Source organism: Haemaphysalis longicornis, unplaced genomic scaffold (assembly GCF_048455015.1).
Source record: "Haemaphysalis longicornis isolate Haplotype H1 unplaced genomic scaffold, Haemaphysalis longicornis Haplotype H1 scaffold_9, whole genome shotgun sequence".
NCBI lineage: Eukaryota > Metazoa > Arthropoda > Arachnida > Ixodida > Ixodidae > Haemaphysalis > Haemaphysalis longicornis.
The window spans coordinates 77,857,872-77,878,386 of record NW_027526460.1 but is presented as its reverse complement, the minus strand read 5'-3'; the positions used below and the strand labels follow the sequence as shown (position 1 = coordinate 77,878,386).

The 20,515-nt window shown below is 46.8% G+C and overlaps 1 protein-coding gene across 5 annotated transcripts; it reads left to right on the top strand.

Moving 5' to 3' along the window:
- Positions 1-747: 747 nt before the first annotated feature.
- On the top strand, positions 748-14,045 carry Wdr82 (WD repeat domain 82). Of its 5 annotated transcripts, none has more exons than XM_077682389.1 (7): positions 748-1,065; positions 3,438-3,535; positions 5,752-5,818; positions 8,466-8,565; positions 8,753-9,025; positions 9,127-9,342; positions 13,547-14,045. In XM_077682389.1, the coding sequence occupies exons 1-7, from the start codon at positions 905-907 to the stop codon at positions 13,574-13,576; spliced, it is 945 nt and encodes a 314-aa protein (XP_077538515.1). In that variant the 5' UTR covers positions 748-904; the 3' UTR covers positions 13,577-14,045. The 5 variants fall into 5 exon arrangements, with proteins under 5 accessions (XP_077538515.1, XP_077538518.1, XP_077538517.1 ...); XM_077682392.1 differs by lacking the exon at positions 748-1,065 and adding an exon at positions 1,124-1,209; XM_077682391.1 differs by lacking the exon at positions 748-1,065 and adding an exon at positions 1,274-1,440.
- Positions 14,046-20,515: the final 6,470 nt, after the last annotated feature.

Below are 20,515 nucleotides of genomic sequence, written 5' to 3'. Positions count from 1 at the left end.
GGCAGAAACTTGGAGGCTCACTAACAGGGTTCAACTTAAATCGAGGACGACTCAGCGAGCAATGGAACCGAAGATGATAGGTGTAACGTTAAGGGACATGGGAACGGAGTGGGTCAGGGAAAAAACGCGTGTTAAGCAACGTAATCACTCACGTTTCCATCGTAGGTGCAGTGGCGTCCAAAGACGGAAACCAGTGTAAGATGTGCCGGTCTGTCCAAGAGACGCCCTCATGTTGTAATGAAACATTCACATATATTTAATATAATACAGTATTCACACGCAATACTAAAGTGCTATTGACGCTTTGAAAGAAATATTACGAATGGATGACTGCTTCGTCTTTTTTGCATGAGAGCTCGAGAGGTTTTCGATGCGTGCAAAGGGCAGCCAGTTTACTGCGAGAGTTTTCTGCACTGGTCAAGAACTGGTCAAGGACGCTATGCAGCTAGAAGCGGGAAATTCAGCGTATATTTTCCGTCAAGTACAAGCAAAAAGTACGAATTAACCGAATATACGCAATAGAGCAGTTCGAATTAAGCGGCAACCAAAAATATAAAATTTGTTTGAATTCACCGGAAGTTTTGAGTTATCCCAGTTTGAATTATCGCGTGCCCACCGTATTTCTCATCGGAAACAAAATAAGCCTAAATTTGGTCTTTGAGTGCAACCGAAACCGAAACTTTATTAGTCTGTGAACGACTTGCGGCTTCAGTCGGCTGCCATTGTCGCGCTCCCACGAGCACGTAGCCAGCCTGGCTCAGCCAACAAAAGCCATCATCTCGAGTGTTTTGGCGCCGAAGAAGAGGCGAAGAGGCGATGGTCTCGACGAAGCATAGGAAGAAAGGCGACTGACACGACTTCTGCGTAACTCTCCCAGGAAGACTACATGTGAACCATCGCAAACATGAAGCTCGTAGACCAAACTGTTAAGAGCTTCCGCGTTGCCAAAGTGTTCAGAGAAAACACAGACCGCATTAACAGCATTGACTTTTCGCCTAATGGAGAAACGCTCATATCCAGTTCGGACGATGATTCCATCGTGATATACGATTGTGAAAAGGGAACGTAAGTTGACGAGGCCAAGGCTTACAGGGGATCCGCTGTCCGTGCGTCGCGAGTCTGCGGGAAGTTGTGCGTAATGAAACCGTGTAAACAATGCCGGGGTCGCGGTAGGCCTAAGCTTCGTAGGCCTAGCGGGAGTGCGATACGGTGCGTTTTTCACCTCTTCGTGCGGCCGATCGGTAGCCCGGTGAGGCCGTGTGACCACCGCCGTAGCTTCAATCGCCGGTGGATATGTCGCGTCGCGTGTTCGAAACAAGTGCCGCGTTTTGCGAGGCTGTGATCTGGCTCGAAACATGACGTTATGTGCGTCATCCATGGGCGGCGTACGGCGTATTCTCCGTCCGCCGCTCTCCATAACAACGTCGGAATCGTGGTGATGTGTGTCGTGTTGTGAATTCGAGTTCTTAAATGCCTGTTCGCGTGGGAATTTTCACCGGCAAGCGCAGTGGGCTGTGTTTAGCGGGTCCTTGCGGTCAGCGCTTGTTTAGCACGGTTGTTGGAATGCGTCAGTGCGTGTGTATGGCGCGTTGGGTCGGATTGCGTAAGGGGTGGTGGTGCGGTTTGTCAAAACTTGGCAGCCGGCACGTTCCCATGTCACTAGTATGCCAGGTTGCTGTGCTGTCGTGTAGCGTTCAGCGAGTTTGGGCGTGCGTGTGTGTCCGAAGTGACAAGCACAGTTCTTTTCATTAGAAGGCGTTAGATTACGGCATGCGTCACGTGCTGTCGCGCGTCCCGTACTAGCGTTGACTGCTTTCTTGGCAAGCTTTGCAGTGTTGAACGTTGTCGGTGTTCGTGGGTGCCATTCGTGCTGCTTTGTTGTAGGGCCAGGGGTGAAATTTCAAAAAACATAAACAAGGGTAAAATTTACCCTTGGGGGTGCGCGCTAAAGAAATCGCTGCAAAAGCTAACCGCGTAATTGCTGTGCTTAAGTACTGTTAACGTTCTGAAAACTACTGGAATGTGCGTACGGTACATGTTGGTGATTACTTGACTAATCCTTTCGTAGCAGGTCGTTATAATGGGACTTTAATAGTAGTCTCCAACAGTAACTCTCGTGTGAAAAGATCTCAGCACACGCTAAAGACCCCTATTGGGTTTGAAGTAAACCGTAACCCTTTATTACAGTGCGCCTCGTGGCCCAGTTGTACTTTTGGCATGCAAAAACGTGAAATTTTTAATAGGATCTAATTCGTCGCGTTTTGTATGTAAAGCTGTCAGAAAGCTGAACGTGTTCATTTGACTAAGGCATATTTCTAGGCACCCTATAACTGGCCGTCGCTTCTAAAGGAAGTAGCTGCGTGTATAGGTTTAGGCAACGCACATGCTTATGCAGTGGTTTATGGGTTTATGCAACGCACTTAAGGCGAACATTCTATTCTGATGCATCTTTTTAAGTGTTTATGATAGGGGTATATTGTAGCAACATGTGAAATTTTTAAAGGTTATTAAGTGTTTGTTATTGCTACGCTCGTGGGCTACTTAGTGGATGAAGTGGCATAGGCCGCACTGTGATTAGCATTTTCTTGGGGTTTTAAGGTCTATGGGGGAAAAGGCCTTGCTAGATGGCGTTCGATGCCTTACTGGTGTGATGTTTTACTTTGGAGGCAGAACACCAGTAATGAGCATTGACCAAAGCAGCAGCAAACCTGGAAGGGGAAAGCAGGGCAGATAAGTGCCTGGCCTGAGTGACGACGATATAGCAGGTGAAATTCTTGGAGACAGCTTTGAAAGCTTTATTTCAAACTTCTATGCCATCCTCACCATGTAAATTGGACCTTGCAGGAAAACCAGTAATTTAGAATCGGTAAAGCCCTCCATTCTCCTGACTTGTAGCTTGGCAGTGATGTATCGGTTAATTTTTTTTTAAATTTCTTGCTTTTTGTCAATTCTTTTCTGTACAAAATGGGCATAGGTTGGGTTTATTCTTGCCATTTTCAACTTCTGAAATGGAAAACAAACAAATTGAAGCTACTTCAGAGAAGTAAGCATCATTTGGCAACAGCCTCACCGTATAAATTACGCAGGTTATTGAAACAATGCTTCGTAATGTTTAACCCCAAAAGGGCACAGAGCTCGTACAATTCTGTGGTAATTTCGCATAATTTTGTAGGAATTTTATGACGTCGGGGAATGTTTGTGGGGCCGTACAATTGCCTGAGCATTGCCTACAAGGCCAGAGCGCTGAAAAAATATAAAATATAGCACTCTTTTCTACCTTCTTGAAAATGGCATAAGCTGCGATAAACTGCAATAAAGCAGCAGGGCAACTGGTTCATGCCATGTGCTGTGGCGTCAAATCTAGAAATGGACGTTGAGTGGGACTCCCCTGGACTGCCCCCTTAATTGTATCCTTTCTTTCTCTCATAAACTTGCAGGCATAAGAGGACCCTGAACAGTAAAAAGTATGGGGTGGACCTCATCCACTACACGCACGCCGCCAATACCGCAATTCATAGCTCCACCAAGGTGGACGGTGAGTGTTCGTTTTCCTTTCCCGTTTTGCGATCCCAGACCGTACAGAGTTTTACGTTGTTGTTTTTGAAAGTTGCATCGGCAGTACTCCCGCGAAAGAAAGATCCATTTAACCCTTTGATGCCCAAAACGTTAATTTTTTTCTCAATATTGTGAAGACGTTTTTATGAAAGGACTTCTGACATCACACCTGAAGTCAAGAAAAAATGTAGTTCATTAGGACAAACACAGTGACCTACTGGGCACTGGGAAACACTGGGCACGGGCTGCCCATATATCAGTTTAACAAGAGAGCTACCTTGATCAGCATGGCATGGTTCAAGTGAAGACAGTAACGTAAATTTTGTATTGCTATCATTTGTAATAACAATGAAATTGCACAATTTTGCTTCCCCGGGCTCGATGCGAGAAGTACAGGCTGCCCTCTCTTTTTTTAATTTTCGAAGGTCCGGGAACCTTTGTCAACAGATGGTGTTAAGTGCCCCAAAAAAGGTGTGAGAAAAAAAAAAAGCAACATTGGGCAGCACAGGGTTAAAAACTTGTATCAGTGTAAATGTTTACTAAGAGAAACTTATGTGTTTCTGTCTTGGAGGGGGGGTGAATTTGATGGCTGCAATAAACCTTCAGGTATGGTGTGGTGACAACTTTTTGGCCACTAGCGTCACGTGGGTCTCTAAAATAGACGGCCTCTTCGCAACAGCTTCCAAGTGTGGCACCCAATTCGCGCATGGACGTCTCTGGAGAACCCATTCCCATGAGTGGTTTGCCCTCTTCGCAACAGCATCCAAATGTGGCACCCAATTCGCGCATGAACGTCTCTGGAGAACCCATTCCCATGAGTGGTTTGCCCATTTATTGTTCAAATCACGAGTTTATGGTTCGATGGTGGTTTTAATTCACTCATTGTACTGCAATACCGCTTTTCTGATGGAGGCGAAAAGCAAAAACGCCCGTGTGTACGAGATTTCGGCGCACGATAAAGATCCCCAGGTGGTCAAAATTAATCCGGAGCCCTCCACTACGGCGCGCCTCATCGCCTGCGTTGCGTTGGCGCGTTAAACCCCACAATCAATCAATCAATCAATCATTGTACTGCAATGTTACCAAGGATACAGCGTGGCTGTTTGGTTTATGTATTTATGGACGCCACGGTTGAAAGAGTAGCAGCACGTTCATGCTTGTTGGCAGTTGGGCTCTTGACATGGTGAGCAGTCTCTGGGCACTCCACTGACTGAGTGTTTGTGTGCATATGCTTCACAAACTGGAAGATTGTGTAGCAAATGGCCGAGAAGGCAGCTTTTTCTAGACTTCATGGCCCTGCTACGCGGTTGCAGTGCATGACGCGCACTGGAGATATTTGTAAGCTGGAAACATTCAGAAACGAACACGGAAAGGAGGAGGGAGTGAATGGTTGCCACAGTGGTGTGCTTTGCACAAATGGAAAGGCTGATTGTGGTGTGGCCAGATTCAGTCATGTTACTTCAGAACTGCAGTAATCCTGTGACAATTTCTAAATGCAGAGCACTTTATGGGCTTGCCTTGTCATAGCTCGCTAACGGTCGATGTCAAGCAACTGCTGGAATAGGGCAGCGCAGCGAGATAACAGACCCAAGTGGAACCTGGTGTACCGTCGTCAGGGAGTCATAAACGTTTGAACACCGTGAACCGCTGGCGCTTGTCATACATCTCCCCGTTGTATAGCGCCAAGAAAACTGCAGATAGATTTGAGGCGAAATCTGTGCATATAACCAGCAGCCCCTGCATTCATTTAGTTAGGAGCGCTCATTGGGTTGGTTTTTTGGTTTTTATGATAGTATGCGAAAAAAGCAGCCGCGCAAAAAAAAAAAAAAGAAGAAAGAAATGCCACGTTCGAAATGATGTGAAACAACTCCAGCATACAAAATTAAAGCAAGCGCAAAAAAAAAAAAAAAACAGAACTCCCGCTGGTGCAGTTTCAGGCAGGGGGTGTGTGAGCACTGAGAAGGCGGGAAATTTGAATAGCATGTTCATCAAGAGAGGAGTTAGATGGGGCGGCGAAGAGCGTGATAGGTGGTAGCAGTGAGCGGGTAACGGCGCCACCACCCGTTATGGCGAATCCCTGCTCGGCACTTCCGACAGCCTTCACATTGAGTGGAACGGCTTCAATTTTTTTGTTCAGTCATCGAACAGATTTTTTTTTTTTTTTTTTCTTTTTTTTCCTCCTCTTCCCCTTTGCAGACACGATCAGGTACTTGTCTTTGCACGACAACAAGTACATCCGTTACTTCCCGGGCCACACCAAGAAGTGAGTAGTCAGCCGCATTTTTCTCTTTCCGCTATTCAAACGTTCAACGAGATGTTCTGCGGGGACAATTGCCCCGTCTGTAGCCATCTGATGGACCCGTAACTTGGCAAGCCACGCCGTTGCATTGTTGATCTGAACGCATTACCGTATTTTCCGGTCTATAAGCCGCACCTTTGTATAAGTCACACCCACCTCGAAATGACGGTTTTTCCAAAAAAAAAAGTATATAAGTCGCACCGTTGTATAAGACGCACTTGTTAATTAGGTAAACTCATAGTGAATCAGATCATTAGAAAGTGCAGCGAAAGTACATGGTTGTGGCGGCTGGCGCCTATTTTTGCATCACCCTGTAAGCAGGGCTAGACACCGGCATATAACATCCAAAGTCTGGACATAACTACTTCTCAAAAGTGGCTTATGGATACACACAGATGACATGTACTTTTGGACGGCGTTTAGGCAAAACCATCGAAATCTTTTTCCTCAGACTCGCTAACAAATAATTCAGTATCTTCAGTGGGAGTTCCACCGGTGCATCACTGTCGTCCTCCGCCCCTCTGATGTCTTCTTCGCCAACATCGTTACCACTCGCGGACCGGATTACTCCGGCCTTTATCGACCCGGCTACAACTGTTTTTGTAGAAATGGAGTCCAAAGAGTCGGAGACCCATTTGGCCACCTCTCCAAACGTCGCGCGTCTCTTGTGTGCTGTCGTAAATCAGTGCAATAAAGGTGTCATGGCGGACGGAAGTGACGCGACGGGAAGCGCCATGAAAATCAAAACTTTTCTCCAAGCTGTCATTTTAAAAATTAGCAGCACGTTTAGCTCCTTCAGAGTAACTGTCTGTAATAATTCATGAGCTGCATTTTGTTTTTGCAACCCGGTTTGATGTTACTTTGAATTTATTCTGAACTGTAGTTACTGCGCATAGCCTAAAGTGGCGCGTGGTTGTCGCAGGCCATTATCATTCTTTTTGACTAGAAACAGCTGCAAAGTCTTTGGTGCAATGTCCCGAAGCGACATATGGGCTATGAGAAATGCTGTACCAGTGGACTTGGGATTGATTTACACCATAGAGCTGTGTCTCAACGTGTGTTGGCCACGCGCGGCCGCCTCGAACCAGATTTATTCCATACATAAGTCGCACCGGTGGATAAGACGCACCAACGAAAATTTCAGAAAAAAACTGCGACTTATACACCAGAAAATACGGTAACCTTGTTATGGAATTCCTGGTGTCCAACCTGCCAGACCTTTGCCGCAGCAGCGAATCTGGGAACATATCTGAGTGGCAGCACATTTGAACCTTCCTACAACGAACGCCATTTGAACGAAATTTACACCACCACAAAGTGTTTGCGGTTGGACTTCAGCGACTAGTAACACCAATGCTCAAGGTTGGTCCCTAGATGATGCAGGAAAAAAATTCATTTTATTTGAGAATTAAAGCTCGTGAGCTGACACATGTACAGAGTTGTAATGCAGTGTAATCCACTTACAACGATACCAGATATAACGATATATCACTTCTAACGATCAAATTCCTAAGATTTCTCAGTTTTCCCATTGCTTCCATGTAACAATAACTTGTATATAAACAATACAATCATTGGCAACATATCAGATACAACGATATGATTCTGGCCTCCGAGAAGGTGTTTACGACAAAAATTTGTCTGAAAGATTAATAAAAAATAGAACACTTTGAAGAGAATGCCTTCAAAACTGGTCACAAGTTCTACAAATGGACCAGCGTGGAGAAATCCGTGAGGGGGCGTTACGTGCGGTCTTAATAATCAAGCACTATTGTCATCGCAATCGCTAGGATGGTACAACTAAGCAGAATGCTGCAAGGTGGTGTCTGTCATGCTGAAACAGCAAATTCGTCGGGATTTCCGGAAGGGCATTAAGGTTGGCACCAGAGGCCATGACGGCCAGTGAAATAGGGTTAGAGACTTCCTGTGTGGCAACATTGAAGGGTCTCTCTACCAGTGGTTCTTGATCTCTCGCGACTGGAACGTTTGAGACCACCACCCCGGCTTCCATGTCTTTACAAAATGCCCTGCAGTAGTCCATCCAGTCTCTCATCGGTTTCGTGCACGCCAGGGGACTGCCGCGCATGTGCGGGCAACAATCGCAAGTGATGCACATTGCAATTGTCAAGCTTGAGCTGCCACTTCAGCAAGCGCAAGTTTCAGACATTTTTTTTGCATAGCAAAATAATTTTCTGCTTATTCATGTACTCCGTAGTAAAGTGTTCTTTACCATGACTCGCACTATTCGACCCGATTCACCTGACGTGGTAACTAAGAACATGCATGGGGAAGTACTGGAGTATGAGTACTTTTTTTTTTTTTTGTCCAGATATAACTATAATCAGTTAGATCCGGTTTTCTGGTTTTGTCAATATCATTATAAGTGGATTACACTCTAGCTGATCTGGGTCTTTCCAGAGACTTTTATAGCAGCGCTGCCTGAGGTCTGCTTCTGTGGTTTAACCTCTACCGAGCTTATTCTACAGAGCAAACAAACAAACCACAAAGCATTCTCGTTTCTTTAGCAGCCTTCTCGTAGTCATTCATGAACCACCCCGCCTTGGCCTCTAGAAGTTCACCCCCTCCTTGATGTTGTTCCCCCTCTGCCCAGGGTGGTGACGCTGTGCACGTCTCCCGTGGACGACCTGTTCCTCTCGGGTTCCCTGGACAAGTCGCTTCGACTCTGGGACCTGCGCTCTCCAAATTGCCAGGTATACTGGGCAGCAGCTTCATCTGCGTAATGGTGCTTTTTCCCACTATGCCTATTTTGAGTGCTATGTGAACGACACCCAACTCGCCTACTGCTGCAGCTTTAAATTGTGTCCAAAGCGGACCCCTTAGTGACAGAATGGAGCTGAGCAGCCGACGTTGACCTTGGTCCGGATTGTGCGTGCCCAGGGGGTGATGCACCTGACGGGCCGTCCCGTGGGGAACTTTGACCCCGAGGGCCTGATCTTTGCCGTGGGGCTCAACTCGGAGCTGGTGAAGCTGTACGACCTGCGCACCTTCGACAAGGGTCCCTTCAACACCTTCAAGCTGCCCCAGGACCGGGACTGCGACTGGACGGGCCTCAAGTTCTCCCCGGACGGCAAGAGCATCCTCATCTCCACCAACGGGCCCCTCATCCACCTCATCGACGCCTTCCAGGGCACCCCGCAGCAGACCTTCACAGTAAGTGGCGGTGGGGGCGCTCCCCAGGCTCTCGCCCTGTGGCCTCTCCTCTTCACGAATATTGTTAGAAGTCCCACCTTGTCATCGTCGTGCATGTGCAGGGCCAGACGAACAACAAGGGCATCCCGCTGGAGGCGTCCTTCAGCCCCGACTCTCAGTTTGTGTTCAGCGGGTCAACGGACGGCCGCATCCACGTGTGGAGCACGGCTGAGGGCGGCATGCGCACGGCCGTGCTCAGCTGCGACCACACGGGGCCCGTCCACTGCGTCCAGTTCAACCCCAAGTACATGATGCTCGTCTCGGCCTGCACCAACATGGTGAGCCTGAGGGGAACTCTGCTGGGGGCAAAGATACTCACTAGCAAGCGAGCTGAGACCTTGTTTGTAAGAAGTATCAGAGTGGACCTCATGGTCTTCCTGCGAGATGGGTAATTTCCCCTTAGATAGGGAAGGGGCACATGACTCTTCGATCGAAAACTTATGCTTACAGTTATGATAAAAAATGGAGGACAGGAGTAGTTTTTCATTCTGATTTAGATATAAAATATGTTTTCATGTAAAACGACAACATTCAAATGTATTCGGTATTTTATATTTGATTTTTTGACAGCTTTTGTGAAAGACCTGCTGGAGTAGTGCTGCTGAGCAAGGTACCAGTGAACTGTGCACAAATCAAGGAGTGCAACAAGACTTACAGTATCATTCCATCTGGTCTGTAGCACAAGTTATGACCATTTGAAGTTTAGGCTTGGAAGGCAAAATTGTTTTTTCTGGTTCCCACCCTCCAAGCCCAAACTTCAAATAGACCTAACTTCTGCTACAGGCCAGATAGAATAATAGTGCTAGTCTTATTGCGCTCCTTGTTTTGTGCACAGTTCACTGGTACCTTGTTCAGCTGCATCACTCCAGCAGTTTTTTTACAAAAGCTGTCAAAGTATCAAATATAAAATTCTGAATACATTTGAGTGTAGACGTTTTACACGGAAAAAAAATTTATATACAATCAGAATGAAAAAACTACATCTGTCGTCCAATTTTTATCATCATAACTGTAAAAATAAACTTTTATGCTTTAAGACCCTTAACAATGCTGTGGTGGAAGTGAGGTTGGAACTCTTATTATTTTGCGGCTCTTTAGGTGCCTACATTTCTCTCTCCCCACTTGGAGTGACGGCAGGAAAACAATTTTTCCACGCCTTCGCTCCCTGTTTCACCATTGTCATAATGCAGACTTGCCATGTCTACTACACAGTACATTGTTGTAAGTTGTGTGCTTTATAACTGCCGCAATCGGTTCGCCAATAAACTAGACCAAACTACAGTAAACCCTTGTTATAACGAGGTCAGCGGGACGGCAAAAAATTTTGTTATAAGCGGCATTTCGATATAAGCGATGACTTGAAAAAAGCTAAAGCAGTTGAGCTTAGTTTTAAACTGCAAGGAATCAAAACACAATGTATTCAGTGAAGCAAACCTTTATTCAGGTGCAAAAAAAAGCGGTGAGCTTTGGCTATTTCAAGTTCTTGCCTGTCGCGAGCAACCCCTGCTCCAATTTGACCAAGCATTGCATGAAGCTGGGGTTGCCGCCCATAAAAGTGGCAGTGGCTGCGGTCAATTTGCAGGGGGGGCGTACGAGCGTCACGGAACGCTACGCGAGTTTCGCTCTGGAAAGCGCCGCAAATGTGGCTCCAGTCTGAGGTAGTGCTTGTTGCGCTCAAAAAACGATTAACCGCTCATTTTGGGTGCACAATGCAATCATGAAAACTGACCGGTTTTGCACCAGGGGCTTTGCATGATCTCTGGGAAATTTTTCCCCGAGGTGTGCAGCAGTGAAGTTTGCAAAACGAGTTTTTCGGCACCCCATTGTCGATGACACTGCTAATCCTACGGTTCAAGTGTCGGTGTTCGCGCAGCGTCATGTCCACGCCATTTACCAATGTCTGGGAACAATTCAGTGACCCTACCACTCAATCAGACCGTTTGTCTAAAGTCGGATGGCACGCATAGAGCATGGCCGGCTCTAGAAAATCACCGGGGAAAGACCAGCTTGCATTGACCCGCCATGTTGGCAGCCTGACTCGTCGCTGAGTCGCCGCCGCTCGGCCATGCCTCCGCTCGCCACTTAGCTCTAAGCGCGTCAAGCTCTTCGTGTACGAGTAATGCGGCCTAAAATGCATGCGTTTGGGTTGGGACCAGAAGAAATTTCGAATAAAGCGATACAGTCGAATCCCGCTACAACGAAATTGACGGGACGTGCGAAAAATTTCGTTGAAGCGGAAATTCGTTGAGGCGAAATCTGCCCCAACACACCAGGGAAAGGCCAGAAAAATAGCCCCGTGCGTTTCCGCAACATTGGCAGCATAATACAATGTGTAGAAAAAGGAGTGACGCGCAATAACTCATGTTTATTCGGATAACAAACATACCAATGGTTATCTGTTTTTTCACCACCCAAAGAACGCGTTACGGAGGGGGGTGAAGATATGCAGGCGCAAAACGTATCGCTGTACAACAAGGCGTGTCCACCGAGCTGATTACTTGCAGATAGCTGCTAGGCCGTGGGAAGCCCCCCTCTCGCTTGTGGCAGGAGCAGTGCCGTTATCTTATCCTCTGACAGGGCACGGCAGCTTGGCAGGCAAGACGCGCGCGCTTGCATTTAACATGACCGCGCGCTCACGACTAAGATAGGATGACTAGGCTTCAAGACCAAACGCGCAAACATGATTTTCGCTCTTGGCTATGAAGAATGGTAGAAGGAAAACGGCAAGGACAGCTGCTCACAACGCATACATGACGGCACCGCGCCAGCAGCGGAGCACATTCATGCAATTTCAACTGGATACGGATTGGCTGTAGCTCTGGGGCTCCGCCTTGGCGAAGCGGGCCTGCGCCTCGCGTAAAGACGGCCAGCCACATCGTTATCACCATCAAGCAATGGCGTGCGCCTATGAGTTATTTTTTGTTTTGTTTTGGGTGGCGGTGTGGTCGCAACGCGCATTTTCGGTGAAACTAAGCGTCCTGAATGTATAAAAAGTTACAGATAGCTGGCGCTATGCTTATTTTATTGTAAAATAATTGTTCAAACCCAGCCCAAATCATCGAAAATTTCGTTGAAGCGAAAGCAAGCCTGACAAATGGTTCGTTGTGGCGAGGACTTTGTTGCATTGACTTCTATGGCTAGCTGACGGGGAATTGGAAATATTTTGTTGAAGCGGCGTTCGTTGTAGCGGGGTTCGACTGTACTTCGAGTAAAGCGATTTTGTTATAATGAGGGATTACTGTTTGAGCATCTTAACGTAGTTGAATTGTCCCCAACTCGGAAAGTGAGGAGAATCAGGGGAGGCTGAACATCTGCAGTGGCATTGTGGCAGCGATGGCGCTGGCCCGGACCGCCGTCATGGTGACTGTCTCCCCGGCCATAACCGGCACATTTCATTTCGTGCCACCTTTGAAGTAAACCTTGCTTGTTCCAAGTGAGAAAAAGTTGCATTTTTGTATGAAATAATGAAAGTCTAGTGCGCATTACAGTCGAGGGTGTGTTAGATTCGAGTAAATACAGTAGGCTTAAACCAGCCTGTATCAATATTCAGCGTGCAAATACTAAGCAGCGGTGGGTTTCACACGTAAAACAAACTACTCGTCTGTACAGCATTAACGGAAGATGCAGTTTGTGGTACACCGTCCACAAACCAGCACGTAAACTCAATATACCAGCGCACGTTGGCGCGGCTACTGATTGGCTACCGTGGCAATGTATCATTTTTCAAAGCAGGTGGCTTCCATACTTTCCAGGAAGATGAAAAGAGCTTGCCTGTTGCTTAGGCAGCACTATATTTTTTAAATGCAGAGCACTTTAGGGGCTCGCCTTGTCATCGTAGCTCGCTCACTGGACCCAAGTAGAGCCACACGGCGTTCCGTCGTAGTGGCTGTCGTCGCAGCGTAACTGAGAGGCTTCGAAAGTCAAGCGATTTATATAGTCATAAGCGTTCGAAACTCGTCACCCGCTGGCGCTCGTCATACATCTCTGCGTTGTTTAGCGCAAAGAAAACTGTAGGTACATTTGAGGCAAAATATACAAAATTAACTGGCAGCGCCCGCGTTCATTTAGTAAGGAACGCTTGTTGGGCTGGTTTTTTATGATGGTAAGCGAAAAAAAGTGGCGGGGCAACGCCGGCGCGTGTGGGAGGATAGGCAAGCACAAAAAGAACAGAACTCCCACTGGCACAGTTTCAGGCAAGGGGCGCGCGAGAAGGGTGGGAAATTTGAAATGCGTTGAACAACCGTTGAATTCATCAGGAGAGGAATGAGACAGGGCAGCGAAGAGCGGGATGGGTGGTAAGAGTGAGCGTATAACGGCGCCACAGCCCATAATGGCGAATCACTGCTCTGCACTTCCGACAGCTTTCACACTGAGTGGAATGGCTTTACTTTTTTGTCCTTTGTCTTGAGTTTGTGGATTTTCGTCTTGATTGCACTCGACCTTTTTTTGACAGCGGCGCATGTTGTGTCTTCTTCCACGCAGGCTTTCTGGTTGCCCAGCATAGACGACTGAAGCGAGCCACGCCAACCCATCATTGTGGATAAGGGCTTGCTGCCGCCTGTACTGCGCACCGCTTTGCCGCCGTTGCTTCGCCGTTTTTAAGTTATTGGAGAGAAAGAGAGAGAGAGAGAGAGACTGATTGTGGCCAACGTTGCTCGCCCCGACCCCTCAACCTGTCATCGCTGCCCGAAAGAAATCGATCTCAGCATTGTGCTTTCGACCGAGGCCCATCGCTACCTGAAGAACCCCTACCTGCCTGCCGCTTCCCCCTGGCATTCCTTCCTCCCCCGTGCTTGTTCCTTGTGGTCGTTAGTCCTTTTAAAGTTTTAATTTCCCCCTTTCCCGGTGTTAGTTGCACCAGTGGAAGAAGCCTTCGTCCGTGTTGCTTGTGGCTGCTGTTGTTTTCCCCTTTCCTGCCTTCAGTCATCAGTTGTTGTTCACCATGGCATGCCGATAAAAATGTGTCTTTTTTTTTCTTACACTTCTGGGCCTCCGTGTTCATCTCTTTGTGCAAGCAGCCGTGTTCACGCAAGCGGTATACCATGTTGTTGTTTATTTGTTTAATTCTCTTTTTTAGGAAACCACAGAATCGCTGTGGGCCTGGATTCCGGATTGAGCAGTCCACAATCCAGTTGGATTGTGGATTGCTCAATTGTTCGAGTTTGTAATGTAGAGTACCGACTTAAAGGGGCCATGCAGACAAAACGCAAGTTTGTTTCATTTGAAAGATTGCCTCGTTAGAATCATATGACACCACTTTTAATGTAAACTTTTCTCAAATAAGCGACATAATTAGGAAAAAAAGCGAATGGCCATGCGACCCACTAGCTCATTTTCTGCAACAGAACCTATGATGTCATATGGGCCCAGCTGTGCGATAGGGCTCATAAGCTTGCCGAACGAGCTGTTTGTGCTTAATTGTAGGGCGCATACTTTTTATGGCAGTAAAAATTGTGGGGTGAACAATTAAAGTTACGAATGAATTTGTAAACACCGAAGCAGTTAGTGTGGCACTTCGCCGGCTGACACTGGGCCTCCTCGATCTACCGGTCCTGGACGGTCCGCGGGCAGTCTGAGGACTGCGTTCAGACCGGAGGTCCCATAGGAATACATGGGAAAATCGAGCGCCGGATCGCGTCTCGGGCAGTCCGTGGACGATCCGGGACTGGTAATCGAAGAGGCCCACTGCTAACACAGCCGTCGGACGTATTGGACTTGTCTAAAACAACACTGACCAACTGATACATGGTCGCTTATGTGACCATGTTTGTCGAGTCATAGCTCAAGTTTTAAAATGCGATTCGTATGAACTGTAATAAAAATACGGCAGGTGTAGAAGTTCGGCCAGAAGCAAAGTGCGAACACAGGCACTTCAGCAGTATTGCAGCGCCATCTATGAAAGTGGGCGCCAAACAAGATAATCAGATGGGCACCTGCGAGATGGGAGCAGCCGTGGTCGGGAGGCTCTAGTTTTGAGGCCCTGCTCTTAATACGTCATTGTCGACGTCACGAAAACACGTGATTTAGCGGGTGGATTGAAAAGATTGAAATTTTGATCGAAAATATTTAATTTCTCATTGAATAAAGCATCTGTAGAAACTTGATGGACAATCCTCGCTGCACCGATGATGATGTTGATCTTATCGGTGCAGGTCATCACGCTCAAGCTGCTCCGTCTCTTTCTCTCATTCGCCATCTTGTAAATAGAACTCCACAGCATCACCGGGACGTCTCGGCCCTTGGTCTCTCCTCTTATTTTATAGCATCGTTTGCAGCTGCGGAAGTGCTTAGGGCTTTATAAAACCCTAAACCTTTCGAATAAAACGAACTTGTATTTTGTCTGCATGGCCCCTTTAAAGTGCAGATAAACCTTGTTTTAATGAAATTGCAGAGGGGCAGAATTTGACGCTTCCTTTCAACCACCATCTAACAATACAAAAGGGCTTAGGATAGCTTCATTATGCCCATCGCTTTGTTAGTCCATGTTGTTGTAGTATCGACGTTTAATTGTTGGGGCTTCCATAGTTGTGGCCAGTGAGGTTAGCAAAGCAGGAAAACTGCGCCATCCACATCACTACGTGCTTCATACAGAACTGTTTACCTCGACGCACTCCAGCTTTTCAGGTGACAGTGTTTTGCTGAGCCGACAGGCAGCCGTTTGGGAGCCAATCCAAGGATTACATGAACTACATGCCATGACGCATAGTCGTGAAAAAGTTCAACTGCCATCTGGAAAGATAGCCTGTTCAATTCTGCACATATGAATTGTACCACAGCAGAGGTACAGGTGTGTGCAGGCGATCAGCAGTGCCAAAAGCATCGAGAAACCTGCCGCGGTGGCTCGGTGAATAAGAGGTCGTGTTCACAGCCCAAGAACGCAGTATTAATCCCGGCCGCAGCGGCCTTTTTTCTAGTACAGACAAAAAGCAAAGACGCCTGTTCGTAAAGATTTCGGTGTACGTTACAGGTGTCCAGTTGGTTTCAACTAATCCACATCTCTTCACTGCTGTGTGCCTCGTTGACTAGGTGTATTAATTCTCTCAGAAACAAAGCTTCATGGAGTCGCTAGGCCACAGTAGGAATGGACAACGAAAATTCAAATGCCCAATCGTCTGACGACAAAGATGGTTGTAACGTGAACCTTTTGAGGGGTTCACTGTGATCGTTGGCAGTGCAACCACCTTTCACTTAGCCACAGTCATCATCAGAGAAAGTTGACTTTCCTGCAGGCACAGAAAGCATCGCTCTAAAAGGCATTTGGCTCTTTCTGTGCAACTCGCCGAGTCCCAGAGATGTTTGCTCGCCCCATTGCCTCCACCCCTCAGCGAGAATCGGCAAGCCCACCCTTCAACATCGGCACGTCTGGCTGCTCTGATCAAAGGCTTGTGTAGCGTTCCTGACTGCACACACTTGTGCAATGGTACACGCCCTGGTTCCACGTTTGCACAACAAAACAGGTGCAACTGTCGATCAGACACTGGTGGAAGTGAAAGTGGTAGCACTTTTAAAAACCATGGGTGTGTGCAGTCGTGCAGTGTGCACGACTCACTGCATTCTATACCAGTGCATCCAAACAGCATGCACAGGCCGATAGGACAGCCTGCCTTCAGCAGCCTGCATATTTTAAAGACGAGCTACTTAAACGCAGAAATTTTGATCTATCTGTATGACTGTCTGTCTCGCGACTCGATTCAGCCACCAGCCAAAGTGAAACAGAAGCTGCGCAATGGTCTTGTATACCCACAGCCAAATCTAAACAGCTACGTCCGGTGGCAATGTTCATACTTGTCGAGATTTTTGAACAAGAACAATACAGGACACAAATATGAGGCAACAAATCAATACATAAGTGATATTTGCAGTGTTCCTTTATTAAAAAATTCATGCGTGCTTGATTTTTGCGAAATTCTACATCCACTGCGAAGAAAAAAAAGTCACTCCGTCGCCTGCTGTCGCTTGCGCCACTATAGCTTCTGGCGTCATCTGAAGAAATCAAACGGCAACAGCAACAAATGGTACCACTAGATAGGTTCCACGTTCTGCTTGGAACGCACGTGGAGTGGGGCGACGCGGTTCTATAAACGCAGGAGTAGGGTGCTTCGATTCACACGCGTCTCCGCTGTACGGCAGCGCTGGCATCGAGGGACCCAGCCTGGAGAAGTGGAACGGGGTAAATTGAATTTAGTGTGTGTACTTTGGGAGGAGCGCAACGGGAGAGGAACAGCATGAGAGGTGAGTGGGAAAGCAAAGGGAGGCATGTACTTGGCAAATATCGACGCATGGAGTATCGACGTCTTTTGTCGACATTTGCAACGAAAGGAGCAGATACGCAGGCTATTTTTTCGTGCCAGATGCAATACATTACAACAGCGAAGCTGTTCTTGGTGAGGCTTTCATGGGAGGAATTGTGGTTATGTGGTTGTAGCAATGTGGAGAGGACATAGCCTAGCGAACCGGAGAGCAAGTGCCAAGCACATGTGCAGCTAGTTAAAAAAAGCTTGAACGAGCCGTTTATATAGGCAAAGCTTTTTCTAAACTACTAACTCTGGTGGCAATGTTTGTACTAGTTAACATTGTTGAGCAAAAAGAAAACATTAAGCATATTTGAGGTAAGAGATCAATACATAAGTTACATTTGCATCGATCTCTTAATTAAGAGTACATGGCTGCTTGATTTTTGTGATAGCAAATGAAAGACTATGCCATGAAAAAAAAAAAGCGCTTGCAGCGCCCCCTCACAGCAGTGTTCCAAATGCAGAAGGTTCCAGCAGATTGCACGAGCAGTGGAACTGGGTTGGCACGAACGGAAATCAACCTATCTGCTGGCTTTGAGAAGTTCCATAAAGCTTAGCTTTACGATTAGAGAACGCCAGGCAGCTTTGCTGGTAACGTCAGCATTTGGGGCATGGTTAGTGAAGCTAGGCCAATTTTTTTTAGGTAAAACTAGGAGAAGCCCAGTGAATGGGAGTTCACGCAAAAAAAGCTTTCACAAAGTGTGTTAACACATTGCATGGAAATCATGTGGAGGTGTGCTGTTGGCAACTAATGTTGTCGTGTTCACACAGGGCGTGCCTAAAGGCGCTGTCCCAATGCCTTTTAGGTGTGTTAGCACAGCATGCTCTAAAACATGAATTGTTATAAAACGTGGGCACAAGTTTTGAACATGAACGCGGCTTGGTCAAGAAGCTTGTCATGCAGTTCCTCAATGACTGTTAGTAGATGCAGTGGTCCGTGGCTGTTATCCTGCATTTGAATGAGGTGAACATGGTTGTGATGCAATTTAGACAATTCATACAGCCAGGCAGGCACTAAATACAAAAAACAAACCTTTAACGGCTTTATGGTGCGTGTTTTTATTAAGGAAGTGGGCTGGTAAGGCTGTCAAACTTTACACCCAAGAACAAATCTGGCGTGCCCACGGTTAGTCAGAGAGAGAGAGAGAGAAACAACTTTATTTTTTTCCCAGAAAGCCAGAAGGGAAGGAGTGGGATTTCACTGCCCTTCTTTTCACTTGTCGGCCAGGAGTCCTTGACCCCTGGCGGCTTCTTCAGCTTCTTGGATCAGTAGTTGCTGTAGTAGTTCTTCGGAGCTGAGCAGCGCCATCTCCCATTGCTCCTCATTAAAGATGTTTATTTTTTGTGCGTCTTTTTGCTTTTCTCTGCATGCCCATATTATGTGTTTGAGGTCTGCCCTTTGGCCGCATGCTTTGCAAAGATCGCCGACTGTCCCGGGGTAGTAGTAGCCATACAGAGTCTGTATTTGTCGCCAAGCGATGGCCTGGGATCTATTCAGATTGCCGTGTTCCTCTGGGTACTTTTTCCTGCTGCATCTATAGTGGTACAAGATTTCTCTATATGTTGTGAGTGGGTCTCTGTCATCCGCTGTTTCATCTGGGGTTGGGGGGCTCGGTAGACTAGATTTTTCGAGCAGCCTGATGTGCGACTTAATTGCCAGGCATTCCGGAGTGCGCTGGAGTACATATTAATGCGCTTTTGGTTTCGGGGTCTCGTTTTATGTCTTTAATAACACTGTATGCTGTTGTCGAGATGTAGCCTCGTGAGAAGTTTAGGATTGCTGTCTTCGAATCGCTAATTATTCTTTTTAGTCTGAGATACGTCAGCATTCTGGACAAAATGACCTAGAATGAAACATTCACTCGGAACTCAAAATTTGTCCGTAGTAGCCATTTATTGGTCACAATTCGCACAGCCTGCGTTTGACGACGCTCCTACAGACTGACAGTACATGCACGAAAGTCGACATGCGTCGAGAATACTTGGAGAAGGATAACAGAAGGTGCAGATTGCACAACGATGAGATTTTGGCACAAGCCATACAGTACACACATCTCTGTGTATTACACTGCACTGCCGTGGACTGGCATGTGGCAACGGCTATGCACCAACAGATTACCAACGGCCACTTAGCCGCCCCGTTTGCAACTAATCTCTGTTCAGGTACTCGAGTGATAAGCGGCTTGAAAGCACTGCGTGGAGGATACTGCGTTATCCGAGGCAAGATGGGCTCCACGTTGGGTTTGTCGGACTAGTTTTCGCAGGAAGGCGACGTCTTTGACTGTTCCTATTGTGGTCTTGACCGGTTTGACTGTGCACTGCAAGCATAAAGGATGATGTATTGGCGTGGCCCTGTTCGCAGTTTTGGCCGATTTTTGTGGAACCAAGAACCTCGTCTCCAGTACTAATGCCGAGAAAACAGCAGGTTTGCTTTGGCAAGAAAGGCAAATTGTCTGAACCTTGCTTCTAACAACTGTTCTGGGTAAATCATCGAAATTTTTTCCTAGATGAAAGGGAGTGGTGTTTCCGTCAGTCTTAACATTGCCAGAAAAAGAGTTTTTCTGATAAATCAATCAGACAACTAGTTCCAAATTGGTTGCATAATGCAAAAGCATTTTTACAGCCTCCCCCACCACACACTCTCAATTGAAATTTCAAGGACCTTTAGGACAGATAACAGGAGTTGTTCGATGAAACGGTGAAAACAGCGCTTAAAGGGACAGAACCGATTTTTGTCGAGTATATATTCTCTATCCCAAATGAAAGCACCTTGACGAGATACGGTTTTGCTGATAATGCCCTAGAACTTTTTAAATTGAAATTTTTAGATCTGAGCCGCATGTGTCCCTCCTAAAAATAATGCTGGCAACCATGACACAGAGTAGCTCGGCAAACATACTTTTGTCTGTATGCGAAATGAAAAACTATATTTAGAAACTTGTCCCCAGCTAAAAAAGTTTGAATCGCAGGCTTTCGTGTTCCTTTATGTACTTTTTTAATGGCACGGTCTATTGTGCATGAATGTGCCATCTGTTGGGATAGACGATAGGTAAAATCTGGCTTTACATTGTGGAGGTCGGAAGTTCAATTCTCCCTGGGCGTGACATTCTTTTTTTTTTTTTTAAGCTGCCGTCGGCGTATTTGGAAACTGGAATGA

Coding starts and splice junctions, on each gene's coding strand:
- Wdr82 (XM_077682389.1), top strand. CDS start 905: ATGAAGCTCGTAGACCAAACTGTTAAGAGCTTCCGCGTTGCCAAAGTG. Junction 3,536..5,751: donor TAGCTCCACCAAGGTGGACG/GTGAGTGTTCGT, acceptor TCCCCTTTGCAG/ACACGATCAGGTACTTGTCT. Junction 5,819..8,465: donor TTCCCGGGCCACACCAAGAA/GTGAGTAGTCAG, acceptor CCCTCTGCCCAG/GGTGGTGACGCTGTGCACGT.